The sequence below is a fragment of the Canis aureus genome, chromosome 9 (genome assembly GCF_053574225.1).
Source record: "Canis aureus isolate CA01 chromosome 9, VMU_Caureus_v.1.0, whole genome shotgun sequence".
NCBI classification, from domain to species: domain Eukaryota; kingdom Metazoa; phylum Chordata; class Mammalia; order Carnivora; family Canidae; genus Canis; species Canis aureus.
Genome location: NC_135619.1, coordinates 52,288,741 through 52,310,517, shown reverse-complemented (window position 1 = coordinate 52,310,517; position 21,777 = coordinate 52,288,741). Strand labels below are relative to the sequence as shown.

At 43.4% G+C, this 21,777-nt stretch overlaps 1 protein-coding gene across 2 annotated transcripts in view; it reads right to left on the bottom strand.

Moving 5' to 3' along the window:
* Window positions 1–19,586, bottom strand: part of IFT43 (intraflagellar transport 43) — an 82,074-nt gene extending 62,488 nt beyond the window's left edge. The window contains exons 1-2 of one of the 2 annotated variants that reach the window (XM_077910086.1): window positions 19,433–19,586; window positions 16,182–16,271 (exon numbers count right to left, since the gene is read on the bottom strand). In XM_077910086.1, coding sequence (XP_077766212.1) covers window positions 16,182–16,271; window positions 19,433–19,486 — 144 coding nt within the window. In that variant the 5' untranslated portion in view covers window positions 19,487–19,586. Of the gene's footprint in view, window positions 1–2,981; window positions 3,043–16,181; window positions 16,272–19,432 lie in introns of those variants that run through there. The other variant, XM_077910087.1, reaches the window with a different exon arrangement.
* Window positions 19,587–21,777: the final 2,191 nt, after the last annotated feature.

Sequence of the window (21,777 nt, the reverse complement as noted above, 5' to 3'; positions counted from 1 at the left end):
CTTCTTGAGTCTATACCTTCCAGACACTTATAAAGGAATGCCCCATTCCCCCATACTTTTTGCAGTCCAGCCAAAACAAACATTCCTTTCAACTTTCATCATAAATCAAAAGCAATACGTATCTGTCATTCTCTTAACTCCTCTCAGTTTGCTAAAATCTGTCTGGCATGTGTGAAGCCAGAAACGTGCATGATGTTGAGGGTGTAAATTCCCAGAACTCCAGAGGCAACCCCTCCTGGCACCTGTGACTTTGGATAAGAACAGTCTAGACTTGCTACCTCAACCAGATCCAGAGTAGAGTCACTTGGAGGAAGTTGAGAACAGAGGAGCAAGCTGTAACCTTTATGCCTTAAGAAACCTGATCTCTCACAAGATTCCTCAAAGGGCGATGATGGAAAAGAAAGGGAGGGAGCTTGAAAGAAGTATTAAACTGTGGGCTGGCGGTCCCCATCACAGAAGACCTAGAAAGAGCAATGCATGGCTCTACTCCTCGCTTGTCACCATGGTGAGATGCTGGATACCATAGGGCCCACGCTGCAGTTCTTTTTTATCCTGCCTCACTTGTGGAAGCAAGAGGAGAAGGTGCTAGCATATGCAAGATCATGTCCAGCAAGTTAGCACCCACACTTGACTCTACCCACTCCCAACATTGAGTAATTCAGTAATTACAAATTTTTTTTAAAAGATTCTAGAACTGATTTCCTGAACTTCAAAATTTCATGGGCTGTCAATATTTCAAAAGACAAAGTTTGTTTGTGGGGAGTAGGAGGTGGTTGATAGTACAGAATTAACAGTTTTTAGTTTTGTTAAGAATCTTTTTTAAAAAAAAAACAAAACATTTCCTCTCATCATTTCACTAAAGAAGAGACTTTTTCAATCTCTCCAGAGGAAGGATACAAACCAGGAGTTTGATTACATTTAGTTTATGAAAGACTTGCTACATTTGCTCTTGGTTTTCTCATGTTCGTAAAAACTTCCTCATAGACTGGGCTTACAACATGCTATGTTCAATCTCTTATTCAGCTTGTCAGTTCAAGCCCAGCATTGATTTCTCAGGCTCTCATCCCCCCCCCCCCCGCAATCCCCCTTTCTGGAAGGAGAAAGGCTGAAGGCCAGCCATTCTACTCCTCCCAGGTGATGGTGCCAAACACAACAGGCATGACCTAGGTAGTCACTTAATCTATACGTTTTGCTACTCAGTTTGAAGTTGTATATACAGAAAGACCTCCCTATCCTTCAAATAATCCACTGCCAACCTCCCCAACTTTAGAGGCCTTTCTAGATTAATTTTTCGGAGCACTCAGCACAATGTGTGCATGAATGGGCCCTGCCATCCTGGTGACTGTATCACAGTTCTCTGGGCTCTTTCACACCCATGTTTCTGACCATTACTTCCAAGTGCACCACTGGGGTCAGAACACTTTCTGTCTCAGTAGCTAATGGACCCGAACGCCCACATTAGTTATCTTAAAACGAAATCGACATAATCTGTTTCTGCAACAACCACTCTCATTCTTTTCCTGCCAACAGTACCACTTGGAAAAACAACCACAATAGATTCTGAAACAATTCAAAAGCAATTGGCAGGTTCTGGATTCCGTAATGGGAGAGCAGTTTGTATCCTACTAACGTTCACACAGATAACAACTATGAACTCTGCATGAAATATATAAAACAACTATTCGAAGGCACAGGAGGGCAAACAAAAGCAGGCAGAAACTGGAGGGGACTTGACCCCTGAAAGACAAAAAAACTGTACTGGGTAAAAATCCATGTTGAAATGGATTTTCCCCTTGAGTGCACTCTTCAATCTGAGCAGCAACTGAAGCAGCTAGGACTCAAGCAGGAAGCTGCAGTTTTATTGGCTTGAGGACAAATTTGGGGGCTGCCAGAGTCACTAAAAATAGAAAGGGAGAAATCCTGGGAAGAAAGGAGCCCTAGATCTGCATTTAAACTCCCCTAAAATCCTTTAGGCTATACCTGAGCTGCATCGAGAACCCCAGTGAAAAGCAACTGCTAAAGAGATAAAAAGAAAAAAAAAGTACAAAAAATTGCTGAGTAAAGATGAGACTGTGACTGCTGCTCCCTGCAGGGGACAGAAATTGGACTGAATTGCACCAGGTTGAAGGTACTTGGTATGCACCTTGAGTTTTCCATTGAAATCTCAAGTGAATAATACCTTCGGAGTAAAGACCGTGACCCAGGACTACAGGATTCACTCTAGGACTAAGGCAACACCAAACTAGACCTGACCTATTAAAGCTTAAAAGCAAGTCTTCATATGTTCAAGGTGCTCTGCAAATAATGAAACTGCCTACACTAAAGCAATAATAAACATTCTTCAGAGGACGGTAACATGATCCAGAGTTTCCGCAATGTATTAGCCACAAGATCCTGTGTACAAACAAAAACAACTGGACATGTGAAGAAACATGAAAATGTGACCTAAAATCAAAAGAAAAACCAACAAAAACTGACCCCAAGATGACCTAGGTATTGGAATTAACATCTAAAGGTTTTATTTTTTTATTATTATTTTTTTTCATCTAAAGGTTTTAAAGCGGTATCATAACTATGTTCAAGGACTCTAAAGAAAAGATGATCAGAATGAGTGCACAAATGGGAGATCTAATAGAAGCAAACCATTTAAAAAAAAAAAAGGAAAGAAAAACAAATGGAAATTTAGAACTTAAAAGTTCCATATCTGCGATAAAAAGTTTAGTTTGATGACAGCAGAAGAAATAATCACTGAACTTGAAGTCAGAAAATATCTAGTTTGAAGGAAAAAAAAAAGATAAAAGGGAAAAAAATTAACAATGCTCTAGGGACAAAAAATATAAGACAAACCAATGAAACAATATCAAGCAGTTTAACACATTTGTGATTGGAGTCCCAGGAACAAGGAGAGAGAAAATGGGGTAAAGATATATTTGAAGAAATGGCCTAAAGTTTCCCAAATTTGGTAAAAAATACTGACTTACCGATCTAAGAACCTCACTAAATTCCAAGCAAATCACAGCTAGCCACATCACAGGCAACCTGCTGAAAACCAAAGAAGATAAAAAGGAAATCTTTAAAGCAGCAAGAGAGAGGAGAAAAGATTTACACAAAGGAGAACAATCCTCAGAAAACAATCAAGGCCAGAGGACAAAGGAATGAGGACCTTTAAAGTGCCGAAAGGAAAAAAAGTTCTCAATCCAGAACTCTATGTGGATGGAAATATCCTTCAGAAATGAGAGTGAAATAAAAAATATTTTCAGACCAAGGAAATAGGCAGTGGTTCTTAGCAAATTCATACTATAAGAAATGCTAAGGGAAGTTCTTCAAACTAAAGAGAAATGATGCCAGATGGAAACCTAGTTCTACCAGGAAGAAATGAAGAACACCAGAGTGGTAAACATGTGGATAGATATAAGATTATCTTTTCCTCTTAATGTCTCTAAATGACAACTATTTAAAATGAAGCAACAGGTGGTACTGTGGAGTTTCTGAAGTAAATAATTTTAAAGTATGTGACATCACCAGCACACAGGATAATGGGTCAATTGACTTATGCTACTTGCAAGGTTCTCACATTTTATGCGAAGGGCTATAATAGTAACTCCATGTAGCCAGGGATGAGTTACAGATGTATATTCTATTTCCTGGAACAACCACTAAAATAAAGTATAAAAAACTATACCTAAAAGGCCAACGGAGAGACTAAAATGGAATATAAAAGCAACTGGCTAAACAGGCTAACATAATTCTCTATTATACTGGGTAAAGGCATGTGACCAAAAATGTTTCAGTCCATTGTCAATGACATTCAACATCAGTCAGTACCCGTTTCCTGTAAAATACCATTATTAAAAAAATATTTTACTATCGTTCTGCTCCCTCTTGGTAATTATTGACATGCTATGTAATGAGAAGAAATCTAGCCTAACTAATGATTTCAATGAGGCCTTCTGATCACAATCTTCTGGTTCCTAACCCACTGGATATTCTTTATTCACAGCACACCATTTCCATCTCCTCACCTCTCCAAAATCTCAGCCTTCCCCCATGGAAGTCTTTTCTCTGGCAGTTCTTTCAAGTAGAGCCTATTCATTTTGTAAAACTCCACAAACCAGGACCCCGGGGGAGGCTCACTCGAGACCATTAGTCTTCCAAATTTTTGTGGAATACTTCTTCTGAAACTCATATCGTTTGGCTGCATGGCCTTTCCTTCCTTCTTCGTGTCCATCACAACAACCGCACTGAGCAGACTGATAAAAAATTGGGGTGTTACTGATCCACAACTGCTCTAAGCAAAGTCAATGCTCATATCAACAGTTCATCCAATGCTCAGCCTGGGAATTCCCTGACTCCTTAAACACCAATGACCTTGCTACTTATTCCAATATGTCATAACTAGAGCTGCTCCATCCCTGAAATATCCAGTCCCCTCCTTCTTTCAGCTGGATCCTCCCTGGTTCAGCCTCACTTACCTCCAATCTGTACTCCATACCGGCATGGGCTCTTAGCAGTTTCAGAGTATTCTAGACAGGAAAGGGATGCTATCAGGAGGCATTTTCTATGTAAGTGTTTCTTGTACACTGCCTAACAAGCTCTCCTAAGAAAGACATCTGAATCTCCATTGCTCTCGTAAATTAGCTATGATTTATGATTTCTTTTCTCCTTATAAATAAGTATGTACTTTCATAGCTCATTTGGAGCCCATAATTCTGACTTATTTTTCTTAAATAAGGCCTTCAAACTATGTAAGTCTCAGGGTCCCCAAAACCTGGATCCATTCATGACCAATGCTTGCCAAAGTGCTCCTTATAAATTGCAAATTAAAAAAATAATAATAGGGGTGCCGGGGGGGCTCAGTGGGTTAAGCATCCAACTCTTGATTTCAGCTCAGCTCATGATTTCAGGGTTGAGGCTGAGGCCTGTGTCGCGCTCCACACTGGGCATGGAGCCTGCTTAGGATATTCTCTCTCTCTCTTCTCTCTCTCTGCCTCTGTCCCCTATCCCCTGCTTACATGTGCCCTTTCTCTAAAATAAATAAATAAATAAATAAATAAATAAATAAATAAATAAATAAATAAATAAAATAATAACAATAAAAAGCTAATTTGATCGTAGCTCTTCTGTTTAAAATCCTCATGCACTGGGACGCCTGGGTGGCTCAGCAGTTGAGTATCTACCTGCCTTTGACTCAGGTCGTGATCCTGAGGTCCAGGGATGGAGTCCTGCATCTCCAGCTCCCTGCATGGAGCCTGCTTCTCCCTCTGCCTATGTCTCTGCCTCTCTGTCTCTGTGTCTCTTATGAATAAATAAATAAATAAAATCTTTTAAAAAAATTTAAAAAGAAATCCTCACGTATTTGCATCTGGAAATCATGAAAGGTCTGTGAGCTACCCACAGGAATGAGAAGTTTTTCCAGTATGTTCTTAGATGTTCCAGTCCTGATGACTCCCACATCAGTTATCACTAGTTTTCAACTTTTTCTCTTAAGCTCCAGACCACATTTTCAACTGTTTACTTGACAGACCTCTTTGAAAATCCTGAGGGCAACTCAAATTCAACACGCCCTGAACTGAAACTACAATCCCTTCTTGCTTCCCCCACGACTGAGACTCTTAAACACTCAGTCTCAAAGTTATCAGTATCTATTCAGTCATGCTCACTACATGCAGGGTGAACTCCAGACTGTCCTTGCTCCTGCCTCCAACAACCAATCTGCTCCCACATCCTATCTGTCTTCTCTTAAAAATGTCTCTGGGCACTGACCTCTTCTTTTCACTCACTTGGCCAGGTTTGAGTTAACTGTTTCCCAAAGTAAGGTACATAAGCCACCATAAGCAAGACAGGTGGGACACAGACATACCTTTTCAAAACAGCCATGCATTTTCATGTGAAATCTCAGAGACCATCCTATTGCTAAATCCAACAGATGCTGCTCAGGCCTTCTTAGTGACATCAAATACTCCTGACCCTTCCTCCTTACCTTGGCTCCCGGACCCCACAGGTGCCTGCGTTTCCCCTCCCCACTCTGGCAGGTCCTCCTCCTCAACTCCTTTTTGTGAGACATTCTTTGGCTGTGTGTTCCTTTGATTCTGTCCAAAGGCCTGTTTTCTTATTATATAAACTCTCCCTTAACAGAGCTGGGCTTCTATTTACCACCTCAATACTGACTCCCAAATCTCTACCTCCAGCTCAGAGCCCAGTCCAAAGCATGCACTCCAGCAAAGCTTCTTGGACGTCTCCAGCTCTCTCAAGCTAATCTGTCTCTACACTGAACGTAACACCCCCCCTCACCTGTCCGTCATTCACTGGACAAGTACCTTACTGAGGACCTACAAAGTGACAGGCTCAGGCGGAGCAGAACAGGCACTTCTAGAGCTTGCAATTAGTGAGGGACAAGGACATATATAATTATACAAAAATAATTACAAACTGCAGATGAAATGATAGAAAAAGTTTTTTTAAAAAAAAGCTAGAGAGGTAATGAGAAGGGTAATATTCTTATTTAAAAAGGAGTGATACTGGGATGCCTGGGTGGCTCAATGGTTGGGCACCTGCCTTCAGCTCAGATCGTGATCCCAGGACCCAGGATCAGGTCCCACATCGGGCTCCCTGCGAGGAGCCTGCTTCTCCCTCTGCCTATGTCTCTGTCTCTCTCTTTCCCTCAGTCTGTGTCTCTCATGAATAAATAAATAAATCTTAAAAAAAAAAAAAAAAGGAGTGATATTCATGCTGAACCAAGTAGAGAAGAGAAGTAGGGGTTAGCCCAGGCAAGACTAGGGATGAATATTCTAGGGATCCACTCCAGTCCTGTCCATTCTATTGAACTATAGTATTCTAGGGAACTAGAATAAGTAGGGAACTTCATAAGCAAAGTGAAACTCGATGAAGCTACAGTAAGGTGGCAGGTGTGAAATGAGGAGGGAGATGTAGGCAAGTACCAAATCATACAGGTTCAGGTAAGGATCAGGATTTTTTTTCCTTTTTTTTAGTGAGCTCTCCAATGTGAGGCTTGAACTCATGATCCCCAAGATTGAGAGTGGCATGTTTTACTGAGTGAGCCAGTCAGGCACCCTTAGGATTTTTTTTAATCCTAAATACAATGGGAATCTATTAAAGGGTTTTGAGTATGAAATGAATGATGCACATTTTTATTAGACCACTCTAGCTGAGTTGTAGGATGGCAGAAACAAAACAGAAGAGTCCAGTCATAGGCAAACTGCTACAGTTCAGGTAAGTTAATAGAGGCTTAAACCAGTTTGCCAATTCTTGATACTTTTTTCCCTAATAGGATGGTATTTATAGCCATAGATTCTGAAAAATCTTTGCTCTGGGACTCTTGTCTGAATATAAGTCAATTCTCATTACAACAAAAGTATCATTATCATGAAAATTTTCACATACCAAAAAAAAAAAAAAAAAAAGATCTCTGAACAAAAGCCAGTATTCTACTTATTCCAAAAAGGAGTCATACCAAATTTTGACATTACAATGGAATCTGAAGTCTCTTGAATTGGGTCATAAGTAGGTACGACCTGTGTTGTTAAATCAGAAGTATGTTCTTTTAATACCAATTAAGAATGCTGAGCTGCAGGCTCTCATCCTCCTGAGGCAATGCAGTAGCAATCTGTCATAGCCACCAATTTGGTCTGTATCATTGATTCATGTACATATATTTTTATTAAGCATCTAGCATATATACTTATAATAGCAGAATTTGGAATACTTAGTCTCTTATTTTGTGAAATTAAAGGACATGTTCTAAATCCTATCAGATCATGACTAATTCAATGTTAATTCCTTTTTTTAAAAAAAAAAAGATTTTATTTATTATTCATGAGAGACAGAGAGAGAGAGGCAGAGACACAGGCAGAGGAGAAGCAGGCTCCATGCAGGGAGCCCAATGCGGGACTCAATCCCAGGATTCCAGGATCATGCCCTGGGCTGAAGACAGGCACTAAAGCCACCCAGGGATCCCCTCAATGTTACTTCCATAGTGGGCAGATTTCTCTCCAGGGTTCCTAGGATCTATATATAGCTCATACAAAGAATATATATATATAAATAAAGAATATATATATGTGTGTGTGTATATATATATATATATATACACGTATATATCTATATCTATATATGAGAACAACAATCTACATACAGAAAAATTCTCAGAGGAAACTAAGAATTTTCAAGATACAAATGAAGTGTGAACACTGTAAACTACTAGTCTACTGAGCTTGTCCTTATAAAGGATAAGCCACTGGGCAGCCCCGGTGGCTCAGCGGTTTAGCGCCACCTTCAGTCCAGGGCGTGATCCTGGAGACCTGGGGTCAGGTCCCATGTCCAGCTCTCTGCATGAGCCTGCTTCTCCCTCTGCCTGTGTCTCAGCCTCATTCTCTCTCTCTCTCTCTCTCTCTTTCTCTCTGTGTCTCTCAGGAATAAATAAATAAAATCTTAAAAAAAAAAGATAAGCCAGGAGAGCTACAAGTCAGCAATACCGTAGTTGGCACACCTTTGAATTTTTCTTGACCAGTAAACATAAACACATACAGTGGAGTGTAATGGCTGCACTGAAGATTCATCAATGAAAGGCTAGAAAACCACAGAAAGGTCAGTCAAATATATATATTATCACAATATTACCAATTATTTTAGTGTCATATAAAAAACCTTGGCCTCATATTGTTCATTTGTCGAAAAATACAAGGGAGCTAGTTTTAGAATATTTGAGAACCATTTCATTGCTTGCAAAAGTCACTTCCAACCATCGCTCCATCACTGGTAGGGTCAACTGCTCCTCTAAGAAACCTGGCAATGCCATGCTTTCTCCCTTACCTCCATGACTTGGCATATGCTCATCCCTCCACTTGGGAGTATAATTTTCTCTGCCCCTTCCCTGGGCTCACATCTACTCATCCTTGCAGTCTCACCTCAAGCATGATTTTTTCCTCGACAATCTTTCTGGATGTCCCCCAGAATAAAAAAGGCTCAATGTAGGTATTCCTGTATTTTTCTGTGTTCACCCCCATCTGGCACTTACTTCTCTGCAGCCTCCAGATCAAAGTTCTGAGAGGACAGGGAGAATGTCAGGTTTATTACTATATTGCCAGCTCCAAGCACAATGTCTGGCATGTAGAAAATTCTCAAGCCAGTTTCACAAGCGAATGAATGAAAAAAATTAATAGATATTACCTTCTGCTCAAAGGTAACTGAAGTCACCAAGGTCACTCTTGCCCTCCTCATTTTCTACCCATATTTCCCCAGAATGACAGAATGATATAAACCAGCAATTAAAGATTATTCTTTGGAAAGACTGACAACCTCTACATAGAGGGTTGGGTTTTGGAAAGAAGAAAGAGACTAGCAGATAACTGGTCTGTTGCAGAGGGAGAAGTGTCACCAGAGGAAACAAATAAAATAGGTCTCAAGTGGCACAAAGAATTCTCACCAAAAGGGCTCCTTGTCCAAATGTTTCTGGTCCTAAGGGCCAGTTAGTTCTAAGATATATGAATACCTCCATTATCTTGAACAGAATTGCAATTGAAGCTAACTGGATAATACCTTATCCATAACATGGATAAACAGTAATAACATATGCCAGGCACTATTGGAAGAGCTTTATACATTTTCTTATTTAATCTTCCAACAACACTAATAGATAGCTACTACTGTTATCTCCATGTGATCTGTTGAGCTGAGGAACCAGGCTTAGGATTGGTAAGGAACTTGCCCAGGGTATATACCTAATGTTTGGCAGAGGGGGGTAATAAAGACAAGATGATAATCCTGTCTACTTCTCAGGTTCTGCAGATCACAAGAACAATAGCTAATGTGGGGCACTGGGCTAAACTCTACAAATATTTCTCACCTAACCCTGTCCACAGGTGTCAAAGAGGACCTTCAAGTGCTGTTCAAGCACCACCTTTCAATCTGGGACCTGCTGAAGTTCAGCAAGGGTGACTCTCTCTGCCTTTATAGATAGCAAAATGAGTCATAAGCTGTCCAAGCGTGTCGTGCTAGGACAATGAAAGAGCCAGGCACTAGAAGAGAATCTCAGGATGCTATTTCCAATGGCAGGCTCTACCCTCAGTTGACATTCCCTCCCACACAGTGGCGGCCCTAGGGATAGTGAGTGATGTGCATCGCCCACCCTAAGAGAGAGTTCAAAACTGAAGCATGCAAAGCACGACATAAATATGAAGTGTGGAAAACACATTCCTCACAAACAGTTCTACATCAAATTCCCTGCATCCCTACTCAACGACGTTATCAGAAGCATCATTCAATCCAGCCCATTGGAGTGCGCCTACGAAAAAGGCTGAAAAATGTGACCAATCAGGAAAGTTATTTTTGTGAGAAAGAAGAAAAATGTCACCAAAAAGGGTCAGCAGATAACCCTATGGGGCTGAAAATAGCTGCCTGGTTGGCAGAGTAGTCAGGGAACAGGCGGAGGGCGAGAGACGTCATGCAAAGCGCCGAGGGAGCTCCAGCTGAGTGAAGCTGCTGAGGGATGAGGAAATTGGCCTAATTTGGGAACATGAGCCCAACAGCATTGCTCAGATTCCTGCGAGAGAATCTGGCTAACTTTCAGTTCTGCGTCCTAGGAGGAACACTGAAGGGATTGGGGGGGGGGGGGGGGGAGGTGGAGGGTGGAGAGAAAGGGAACAGCTGTGACTCAAACATTTCTCCAGACAAGTGGATGAACAAGGGTCATCAAGTGAGAACCTACTCCTGCTCCAGAAGGATTCCAAAGGAGTAACCCAAAAGCCTGTCTGCTCTTCTCCAAAAGCCTTTCTCTGCTGGGAGGTGTGTGTGTCTACCAACCTAGCAGGAGTCACAGAGACTAGATTAGAGTCAGAAATGAGCTCAGTGACACTGGACCAGTCATCCAACCCCTCAAAGTCTCAGAGTCTTCATAGCTGAAATAAGGTAAGAGGAGTACCCATGTCCAGAGCTACCATGAGGCTTACCCAGGACACTGCATGCAGTTAACAGACGGATAGCAATCAGGCCAACATAAGCCAAAATTATTAAAAAGACAGTCTGCAAACTAAAAGTTAAGCCATGAAGAGGAAGAGAAGTGCTTATCCCAAAGATAGGCCAGACCTAAACAAGTTTTGTCCGAGATTACTTTTCGCCAATCCCATTATATGGTAGTGTAACTTTATGGTCTTTTCCTGAAGGAGCTGTGTAAGAGCAGAATCATTTGAATCAACAGAAAGTGAAAAATCAAGCAGAGAAATTCAGTTTGATTCTCAGAGCTGCCCAGACCAGAGAAAGTTCTACATTGCAGACGTGTAGATACCCGTCATGGAACTACTTCTCGATAAAATTCTCAGTAACCCACAATACCAACCTAAACTGCCAGCTGAACTCTGTATCCAGTAATCTGAGCCTGATTTGTGACAGGCGGCCCCCAAACCCCAAAAAGCAGAAGACTGCAGTCATAAACTTTCTTAATGCTTGTCCTTTCTTGAGATTCCTGTGAGCCGGAGACTGTGCTATGACACTTTACGTGCATTACCTAACTTCTTTAGGACAACCCGAAAGAAGCAGGTACAACTCTAACCAACTCTGAGCTAGTGAAACTACATGGAGAGCTCATCTCTCAGGTTACTCAGTAGATAGTTGGAGCTAGTAGATAGTTGGATAGTAGTAGATAGTTGGAGCTCTTCCAAATTATTTGAAATTTACAGGATGACCAGGCAAATAAAGAGACATTCCCTCTCCTCTTAGAGAAGGAGGAAACATTTAACCACTTGGGAAGTGAGCCAAAGGTCAAGGCAAAGAGCCCCAAGAGGTTACAGAGAAAAGGGGCAGAAGGAAAAGATCCAGAAGAGTTGGCAAAGGCAACTCAGTCCGGTATCCTGGAATTTCAAGGTATATAATTTTTCACTGATCTCTCTGCACAACTTTAAATGAGAACTCTGGAGAAGAATGTGGATTTTTTGTTGTTACTACTAAAAATAATTCTTCCCTGTCATACCTAAATCTATGATGAAAACCTTTATATGAATTCTATTTTTATTTTTATTATTTTATTTTTTTTAAAGTAATTCTTTTTTTTTTAAGATTTTATTTATTTATGATAGACATAGAGAGAGAGAGAGGCAGAGACACAGGCAGAGGGAGAGGCAGGCTCCATGCAGGGAGCCTGACGTGGGACTCGATCTCGGGACTCCAGGATCGCGCCCTGGGCCAAAGGCAGGCGCCAAACCGCTGAGCCACCCAGGGATCCCCTGAATTCTATTTTTAAAAAAATTATGGCACGTCAGTTGCAAGTTGCCTACTACTTGACAGCCTTTCTTCCTGACCCAAAACCCCAATGTTATGGCTGTGGCAACACACCTTGTTGAAAGGTCCCTCAAACCTCAAGGTGGTTTTAAGAGCCAGTTCTGACCAACAAAATGTAACTAGAAGTCTCCGTGGTGAGGTCTCTGGCTACTGTTTTCCTCATAAGAAAGAACAAACGTAGTGGACATGCACTTTGAACTCTTCAACTATTGCCCCTCTTCCTGCCTAGAATGCAGATCTGATCTCTGGGGAACAACCAGCCATCTTGCAGCCATGGGAGCAAGTCACAGGCTCCAGACGGTGGAGCAGGAAGAGAGAAGGGGCCAGGGTAATGCAGGATGTTGCCCAGTGACTACACCTACCCTGCTCTGCTCTCCATTGGACTTCTTGCTATTAGAAAAATCATGCCCGGGGCGCCTGGGGGGCTCAGTCCGTTGGGCGTCTGACTCTTGGTTTGGCCTCAGGTCATGATCTCAGGGTTGTGAGATTGAGCCCCATGATGGGCTCAGCGAAGAGTCTGCTTGAGACCCTCTCTCTCTCCTTCTGCGCCTACCCTGCCTGTGCTCGCTCACATGAGCTCTCTTTCTAAAAAATAAATCCTAAAAAAAAAAAAAAAAAAAAAAGTTGGGGGAATGAAAGAGGTTGAATAACCTCTTAAGTCCTAGGGTTCATGTGTGGCCAAGCCAGGATTTCAATCCAGGCATCGATGACCCCAAGGCCTGTGCTCTTATCCACTCTTCATAAGGAATGCTCACTGCACCCAGAAAAACATAAAAACTGCCTTGGATCACTACTAGTCTACCTATGGAACATGAGTCAGATCCTCCGAAGAGACTTCCAAGTCAGTTTGACAAGAGATCAGGCTCCCATCTTCCTATGTGACTGCCCTTTAATAAAAATGGCAAAGCACTGTCCAATCATCACCTATTCACTAGTTTACTGAACAAACACACGTGTGTGCAGTGCTTTTCAGTTTACTGAAGCACTGTCAAAGGCACCTCTCTCTGAATCCCCACATCAACCTGGTGGTGTGGTTACCATCCCTTGACAGATAGTGAAATAGGGGATTAGAGAGATTAGTAGACTTGTTCAAGATCCAGGCAATTAGCAGAGCCAGGTCTCAAGCAAGCCCCGGTTTTCTGGTGCCAAGCCCTGTGTTCTCTCTACTCCAGCAGACTGCCTCTCTGCTTCCTCCACCAGAACGCCCAACCCCACCACCTTGCCTCAAAACAAACATTCCTACTTAATTCTACAGAAATTCTACTGTATGTCTGATAGCCCCCAGGTACCATGTTTACATTTTCATGGGTGGCTTCACCCTAGAATATAGTTAGCAAGAGGACAAAAATAAATACATCAGGTCATACACTCAGAATTGGAATGTAAATGGGCACACACAAAAGTCTCGGGATCTAATTTTAGAAAGAAACAGCCGAAAAGTCCCACACAGCACAGTGAGCATCTGGCCCCGGGGGAGGTTGCCCACACCACTTTAAACCTCAATCAACCCAGGGAAAGAAGGAATCTTGAAATTCTGACTGGCATGTCACTGTCAGAGGCACCAACTGGGTGAAGAACAGAATGACTTTTCAGCATGCTCTCCCAGGAAAATGATAAAGCCCAGAGGTAAATGTCGGGCATTCCAGAAAGGCTGAAATCCTTAAAAGTTCATCACAGTCTATGACTCGGAAGTTAGCTGCTCACAGTACTGACTCTCCCCTGGGAGCCAAAGGGAAGGTGATGGGTAGGTGAACAATGCCTAGAAGCTGACCCAGCCTAGAAGCTGATTTGGTGTGGGGGTTACACAGGGCCTCAGGACCATCACATCATTCCAGAATATCCCAGCCCACCACAAGGCCATCACCTAACCCCTACAGGTGGCTGGAACCTCCTTCACAATTATAAGATGTGTGAGTAGTCTTTCTGGCTGCCAGTGACCACAGGAATCTAAGTTCCATTATGACAGGAGATTTTTGTTTCTTTTGTTCACTGAAATATGCCAACTCTCTGCAATGGTTCCCGGCACATAGTAACCTTCCATAACTACTTTGTTGAACGAATGACTGAAAGATTTGCTATTGGGATGGATCTTCCTATGTTTGCAGTCTAAAGTGGCCAGAGGCCAAGAGGAGACTTCCATTAACCTAGTTTGCTCTCAGAAGACATACACTACTGCAGTTCAAGTTCCCTGAGGCCCAGGGTTGGGTGGGATATGTGTTCTTTCACCATCTTCTTACATTATACCACCGTCCCCCTTAACTGGGCCTCCAGTGCACCACTACCTACCCATCCCCCATCCTGCAACACTCTTCCCCAGCCTGTGATGGCCCTCATTGCACATTGTGTACTTCACCCCTGACCCCGTGCTGTCAGCTGCATGCCTGTGCTAGGTACTGTGAGTGACAGGCTGCCTCCCAAAAACTCACCTCTTACAAGGGAGTCAGTCATGGAAACAATTAGAGTACAATGTAATAAGCACTATAATATATGGGCAGTGGCCAAAGTCATACATGGACAACCCTCAGGCCTAATCCAGCTCTTCTGGATGATTTAATTGTTATACTTAGTTGCTAACCTGTAAAAACGTGTTGCTTTCTCATAAAATTTTAGATTGCCAGCATCTCTCAGAAAATCAGAGGATCTGGCAATACTGGGCCTGTATTCCCCACAGCATCAGTCAGCTTTAGCTAGATAGTGGTTACCTCTTTACAGGGGACATGTGACCTCTGGTTCCTTCAGTCCAACTCCCAGACTCTCCCTCTGTCTCCAGGCAATGAGGCCAAGGGTCAGCCACCAGCTCCTCTGTGCTGGCATGACTGTTATCTGAAAGTAATGATTCCCTGCACCCACATTTCTACAGTAAGTGAGAAAGTAAAAGATAAATTTAAAAACCATGTGGAATGCTTACAGAAATGCTGGAGTACTTACTTTCTACGCAAAAGAAAGTGAAGAATATTCCTACCTATGCGATACATAAGTAAGTGTCCCTATGTATTGTCCCCAGCATGCTTTGCTAATGCACCTGCCTAGCTCCTTAGGCTTCTCAGTGTAGATCTCCTCATCTACTTTACACCTACCATGGCCAATGAACTAGGTAACTGAGAAGCCGTGTCCTGCTGTGTGGGAACTCACTGTCTAGTGGGGCCGACAGATACATAAAAAAAAATTAGCGTGCAATGTGAGAACATATAGATGTCCTGTAAGACACGCTATGGGCACCAAGGAGAAGGGTCCCTAAGGTAGCCCAGGGAAGTCAGGAAGAGCTGACAGACAAATTATCCTAAAACTGACTCTTGAAAAGAGTAAAATTTGTTCAAATGGACAGGAAGGTGCAAAGGGGCTGTGAGTAAACTGTCAAAAATAGTGCCCTGGCATTTAAAGCGTTGCTCATCAGGATTACCCACCCTCCACGGAGCAACTGGATAAATTCCCACAATTCCAGGCCACTCAGAAAAGTTTCCAGGAAAGCGAGGCCAGGACTAATCCCCTTCCTGCCTGAAAACTGTAGCAAGTGCAGGTCACCACTGAGAGCAAACGTCCAGCTGTGTAATCCAACCTTACGTCACCAGCATGCCTCACTGGCATCTATTCGGCAGAAATAAAAACCTGGATTTCCACTGGATTTTCAAACTTCCCAGTCCCCTGCTTCAGCGAACCTAAGAATGTTCTTCACTGAGAACATAAAGCAATGCACAGAAACTATTCTGGCATCAAAGGAAAAACGTTCCTCTTTCATTTCTTGCTAATAGGACAAACGCCAAGGAAGGGAATTCCCAAATCAAGATGGGAGGAAGGGCTGGCATTATAGAGAAGAAATATGGAATATCAAATCCTTGCTCATTAAGTAATTACTAACTCTTGGAAAACTTTTTTTTTTTTTTTTAAATACTCACCTCTCCAGTCAGAATTGAAGAGTTCTTGCCACTGAGGTGATTCTCAACTTGAGCTGATTCCTGTTGAGCTCGGCGACCCATCCTGGGCCCCTGTAAGGAGAGATGAGGAGCACTGCTGACCTAAACATCTTTGAGCCACTATGAGGATGGGAATTCTGGGAAGGTAAGCAAGGACAGGATTTATGATGACATGGAGGATGGGATTTGAATAAGTTGAATCTATTTTTCAAAAATGCTCCACACACTTAATACAAAGCACCTGACACCATTTCTATTTGCTAGGAAAACACAAAATTCCTGGATTAATGATCACACGTTTCTCTTTTAACTGCCATAGATATTTCCTACCCAAAGAAATGCACGCAGACATTCCTTTAGAATGAACAGAGATCTCATGCCAAAGCTCAGGGAACGTGGTAAAGGCTCTCACGTTCCTATGCAGGATTCTAGAAAGGCCTCATTTCAAAGCTGCAGCTTGGCATGAAATTGTTATTAAAAAGGCTTTTTCAGGGAAAGAATTCCTAAAATACATGGCAACTAGTACTAGAGAAATATAGACAGCATTTGCTTTGATGTATATACTAACTGGACGTGTGCATCTAAATAGCAAAGGAAATCTCTTACAAGAATTTTGAGACATTAGCTTCCGAAATCAGAACACTTTAAATTCTGAGTCATCAAATGAACCATCTGCAGGTGTTTCCCAAAGCCTTCCTGGGGTAGAGGCTCAGTGTCTCAAATATGCTTCCCAGCACAGAAAGAAAACTTTACTTAGGCAGACTAGTGGATACTGAAATATTTCTATTTTCATATGTTGGCTTTTCTAAAACCTGCAGTAATATAAGCCCTTTTAGATCTCATTGGATGTGGCTTCCCTGGATTCTCACAGGGACTAGGACTGAGGCCATTTCACAAACGTGGAAAGCAGGGCCCAAGAAGGCAGGTAAGTGGCAGACGTAAATTGAAGAGCAAAATCTTCTGCCTTCAGATCCTCAGTTCTTTCCACTATCTCAGGCTGGAGTTTCAGTTTTCAGATGTTCTAAGAACCGCCTGCACCAATACACTGAGAGGGGTTACACGTGGGTTGCCTAAAAACCCCTATGTACTGCTTACTTTTCCAACTCTTATCAATAATTTAGGTTCCAGGGATGACGGAAACCATCTTTCTGAGCAGCCACCCATTTTCTTCCCAAGGCAGATAATTCCACCCGTTTGGCTATCACTCTTTCCCCTTTATCCGAACATTTAGTATCAGAACATGGCATACTACGTGTAGTTGTGTCAAAACAAAAATTCAATGATCTTGTCTCTAAATGCAGTTTACAGATGGTTTCTCTAATAACTGTTAAGTATTTTAAGGTTTTGAGCTTTTTGAAGATCCTGCCTAAATCCACAGGAATGACCTGTAGCAAAACTACTTTACTATACTTAAATGTACATCTATTGTAAATGTAGAGTCTGTTGATTGTCCATCTTCCCCCGCTGGATTGTAAGCCCTCCGAGGACAAGGACTTTGCTGCTTGTTGTTGCTGTTTAAGACTTTATTTTTTCTAAATAATTTCTATACCCAACGTGAGGCCTGAGATCAAGGGTTGCATGCTCCAGACTGAGCCAGCCAGGTACCCCTGTGGGGTTTTTTTTGTTTTGTTTTCACTGCTATAGCTCCAGCACCTAACACGGTGCCTGATACACAGTGAGAACTCAGTAAGTATTTGTTGAGAGCATGAATGCATAACTACATTCTCAGAGACTAAAACAAGTTCACATATCAGAAAGACCCAGTAACCTGATACTCTATTTGGTCAGTCAAGCAACCTGCTTTATCCTAGAACACTATATTCTTGCCTCCAGGACCTTGGAAGACGGCTGATGTTTACCAGGGCCCTTCAAAAGCACTTAGAGCTTCCATAGCAGAAAGTAAAAACCTGCTGCGTGCCCCAATCTTCTAGGGACTGTGATCTTGACAAATTTTTAAAGGTAAGAAAGGCTTGATGCTGGGGATCCCCGTGTGGCTCGGCAGTTTAGAGCCTGCCTTTGGCCTGGGGTGTGATCCTGGAGTCCCAGGATCGAATCCCGCATTGGGCTCCCTCCATGGAGCCTGCTCCTCCCTCTACCTCTGTGTGTGTGTGTGTGTCTCATTGATAAATGAAAGAAGAAAAGAAAGAAAGAAAGAAAGAAAGAAAGAAAGAAAGAAAGAAAGAAAAGAAAGAAAGAAAGAAAGAAAGAAAGAAAGAAAGAAAGAAAGAAAAGAAAGAAAAGAAAGAAAGAAAAGAAAGAAAAGAAAGAAAAGAAAGAAAAGAAAGAAAAGAAAGAGGCTTGATGGGATGGTAATGGAGCTCAAAAACATTAAGCCTGGGTCTTGAAGCTACATCAATGATCTACTGACAATGTACATAAGTGGGTAAATCACAGCCTCAGAAGCCACAGCAGCTAACTTCTAAGAACCTAGCACGTGCCAGGCACTGTATTAAATGCCTCCCATACGCTACTCCATTTCACCTTCACCGAAGCACTTTGAAGTAGATAACATCTCCATTCTAGAGATAAGGAAACCGAGGTTGGGGAGGGTTCGTTTAATATTTGAAACTTGAGTACAGTTGACACACGATGTTAACTTTTTTTTTTTTTTTTCTTTTTAACCCCAGTAAGCAGCTTCACACTCCATTTGACCTCCAGGCCCCCCAGCACCTGGCCACCACTCCACGTTATAAATCATAAACCTAAGGTCACGCCCACCCACCCCCACCCCCACCCCCACCCCGTGGAACTGCGGGCAACAAGAGGCCCTTCAGCCGGCCTGCCAGCCTGCCTTCCACGCGTAAAACACTGCGGTTCTGACATGAACTTCGGGCACGAGAAATGTCAAGGGGAAGCCCTAGGGTAGGTGCAAGCGCGACCCTGGCCGGGGCGCCCCCGGGCAGCCCCGCAGACGCTCCTTCCAGGTGTGCTAGCACCGGGGGCTCTAAGAGCGGAGCCTGCTGGAGGCTCAGAGGCCGGCAGGGGCAGGTCCCGTCTTCCTGCTTTTAGAGAAGTTCGCAGAGAGCAAACCCCAGGCCCGCGGCGGCCGAGCGCACCGCGCCCCGGGGGCGGGGCAGCTGCCGCCGCCTCTTCCCGGGCCTCACCCCGCGCCCGCCCGCCCGCTGCGGCCACCGCGGCCACGCCAGGCCGGGGCGCCTCCGGGAAGCCGGGCGGCCAGCGCGCTCCTCCCCACCCGCCAAATCCTAGCCCCCGGCCCCCAAGGCGGTCCTCACGGAGGTGGTCGAGCCGCGACGCCGCTCCCCGCCGAGGTCCAGCAGGTCCTCCATCTCCGCGGCCGCCTGACGTCATTTCCTGGAAACCCGGCGGCCCGGTCGCGTCCCTGGCGACGGCTCCGCCCCCTTTATCTCCATATTTAAAGGATCCGCGACATTATTCCAGGATTCTGTGCAGCCCCCTTTGAATTTAAACCCAAAACTCTCCTAAACTGCCTTGTCTGACTTCTGTTAAATTCCGCTAAGGTCGCTCCTAGGGGACAGTGAAAAAGAAATATATTAGCCTTTAGGAACTGTCTGCATTTGTAGCTCTTTCTAAATAGGTGTTAATTAAGAACAAAGCACTACCAGTAACAGTAGTGATTAAATCGATCCCTTCTATTTATATAGCCTTTCGCTATGAATAAAGGACTTTAAGACTTATTAGCTCACGGGAAGGGTATAATAACCTTATGTGAAAAACAAGGTGAGTCTCTTATCTCCATCAGACAGATAAGAAAACAGGCTCACAGGAGGGGGGAGTGGTCAGGGGCAAATAAATAGTTTCTAACGAAACATGCAAAATACATCATCTCTGCCTTCAAGAAGTTTACAGAGAGGCTGAACCAAGACGTCAAATACCTAAGTGATAACATTCAAAAGTCAAGTAATCCAGGGATCCCTGGGTGGCTCAGCGGTTCAACACCTGCCTTTGGCCCAGGGCGTGACCCTGGAGACCTGGGATGGAGTCCCACATCAGGCTCCCGGCATGGAGCCTGCTTCTCCCTCTGCCTGTGTCTCTGCCTCTCTCTATATATATATCATAAATAAATAAAATCTTAAAAAAAAAAGTCAAGTAATCCCTCCAACAACTCCACAAAGTGAGCATCAGTGATACTTCTATCCAGCAATTGAGGACTGTAAGGTGCAAAGAGGTGGCTTGAGGGAAATCACCTGAGTGCCAAGCAGCAGAGCTTGATGCCTTTTTGATATCAGATCTTATAAGAGTATTTTTCTCCCGCACATATTACTGGGTGCCTGCCATACTCCTAGGTCAGCAGAGGAAGGTGTCCTTCAAATTGCCAACCTAATGGGGCAAGAGAGTTGAGTCTTCACTGACTCTCCATGTAAGATCCCCAAGTCAACACCAATGGCCAGGTCCCTGGTACTGGTCAGCTAGGGCCCCCAGAAGATGATCTCATGGGCCTGAAAGTGAGCAATATCCCCAATATCATGCTGTGGGTGAGGTCTAGATAACCACTGCTAAAAAGCAAGGACTTGAAAGTGGGAGTAGCAGCCCCTAAGGCTGGATTACAAGCTTCTTAAATACCCCTTAAATTACTCAATTTAATTGGTCATCCACATGTTTACTGGGTAGGGTTATGTGCTAGCCTTGCAACAGCAATAGCACTGCTTGCATGTCCCAAGAGTTGACGGTCTCTTCCTGGCGCTGCTGATAACTACCTGTGTGGCCAGGCAAAGCCCTCTCTGGACCTCAGTCTCCTCCCTGGTAATTGCTTTTAGGGATTTCCCCTAGGATCGGATTCTCACTGAGAATACCCCGTTAGATTTTAATCTGAAGAAATGTTCATTGCCAAAACCCAAGATAAATGAAATACTGGCTCCAATGAATCCTTAGTTTTCTTCTTCCTTGGCACCAGATGAGGAAGAAGGGATTAATCTTTGGATTTTTCCATCTTGTGTGAGCTCATAGCTACACTACTACCACCTTGCTGGCAGTTTTCAGACCTTAACTCCCACTTCTTCCCTGACTTCCGGAAAACAAAAGGTGCATGGTACTCACTGAGCAGAAAGAAACCCTAGAGCAGTGGCTTCCAGACCTTGCTGAGCACCTGAATCACCTGTGAGGTTTGTTAAAAAATACATGTGCCAGGGCCCCATCCCTGGAAACTGATTCGGTAGAGGTGGAGTGGGGAAGGATACAACTTCAACAATTTTCCTCCTGTCTTGCAAGCGTTTGCTTAAAGGCCTCAGTAAAGTCTCCTCTGACACCCTATTTTAAGTTTCAACAGTCCCAACTGGGGCACTCCCTATTCTACTTCCCTGCTTTATATTCCACGGTGCACTTACCTTTTATCACAATACTTAATTATTTGGTTTATTGCCATTTCCCTACCCTTTCTCCCCCTGGCCACATAAACTCCCTTAAGGGCAAGGATTTTGTTTTACTCACTGCTGCATCCGCAGAGCCCAGAACGGTGCCTGGCACACAGTGAAGGTCAAAATAGTTCTTTCTCAAAAGGTGGCTGAATTTCAGAGACAGTATGACGTAGGAAAATGTTTAGTCTCTGGCAATAGATTTCCTAGGTCCAACTCTGTGCTGATACCTACCAGCTCTAGAGTCT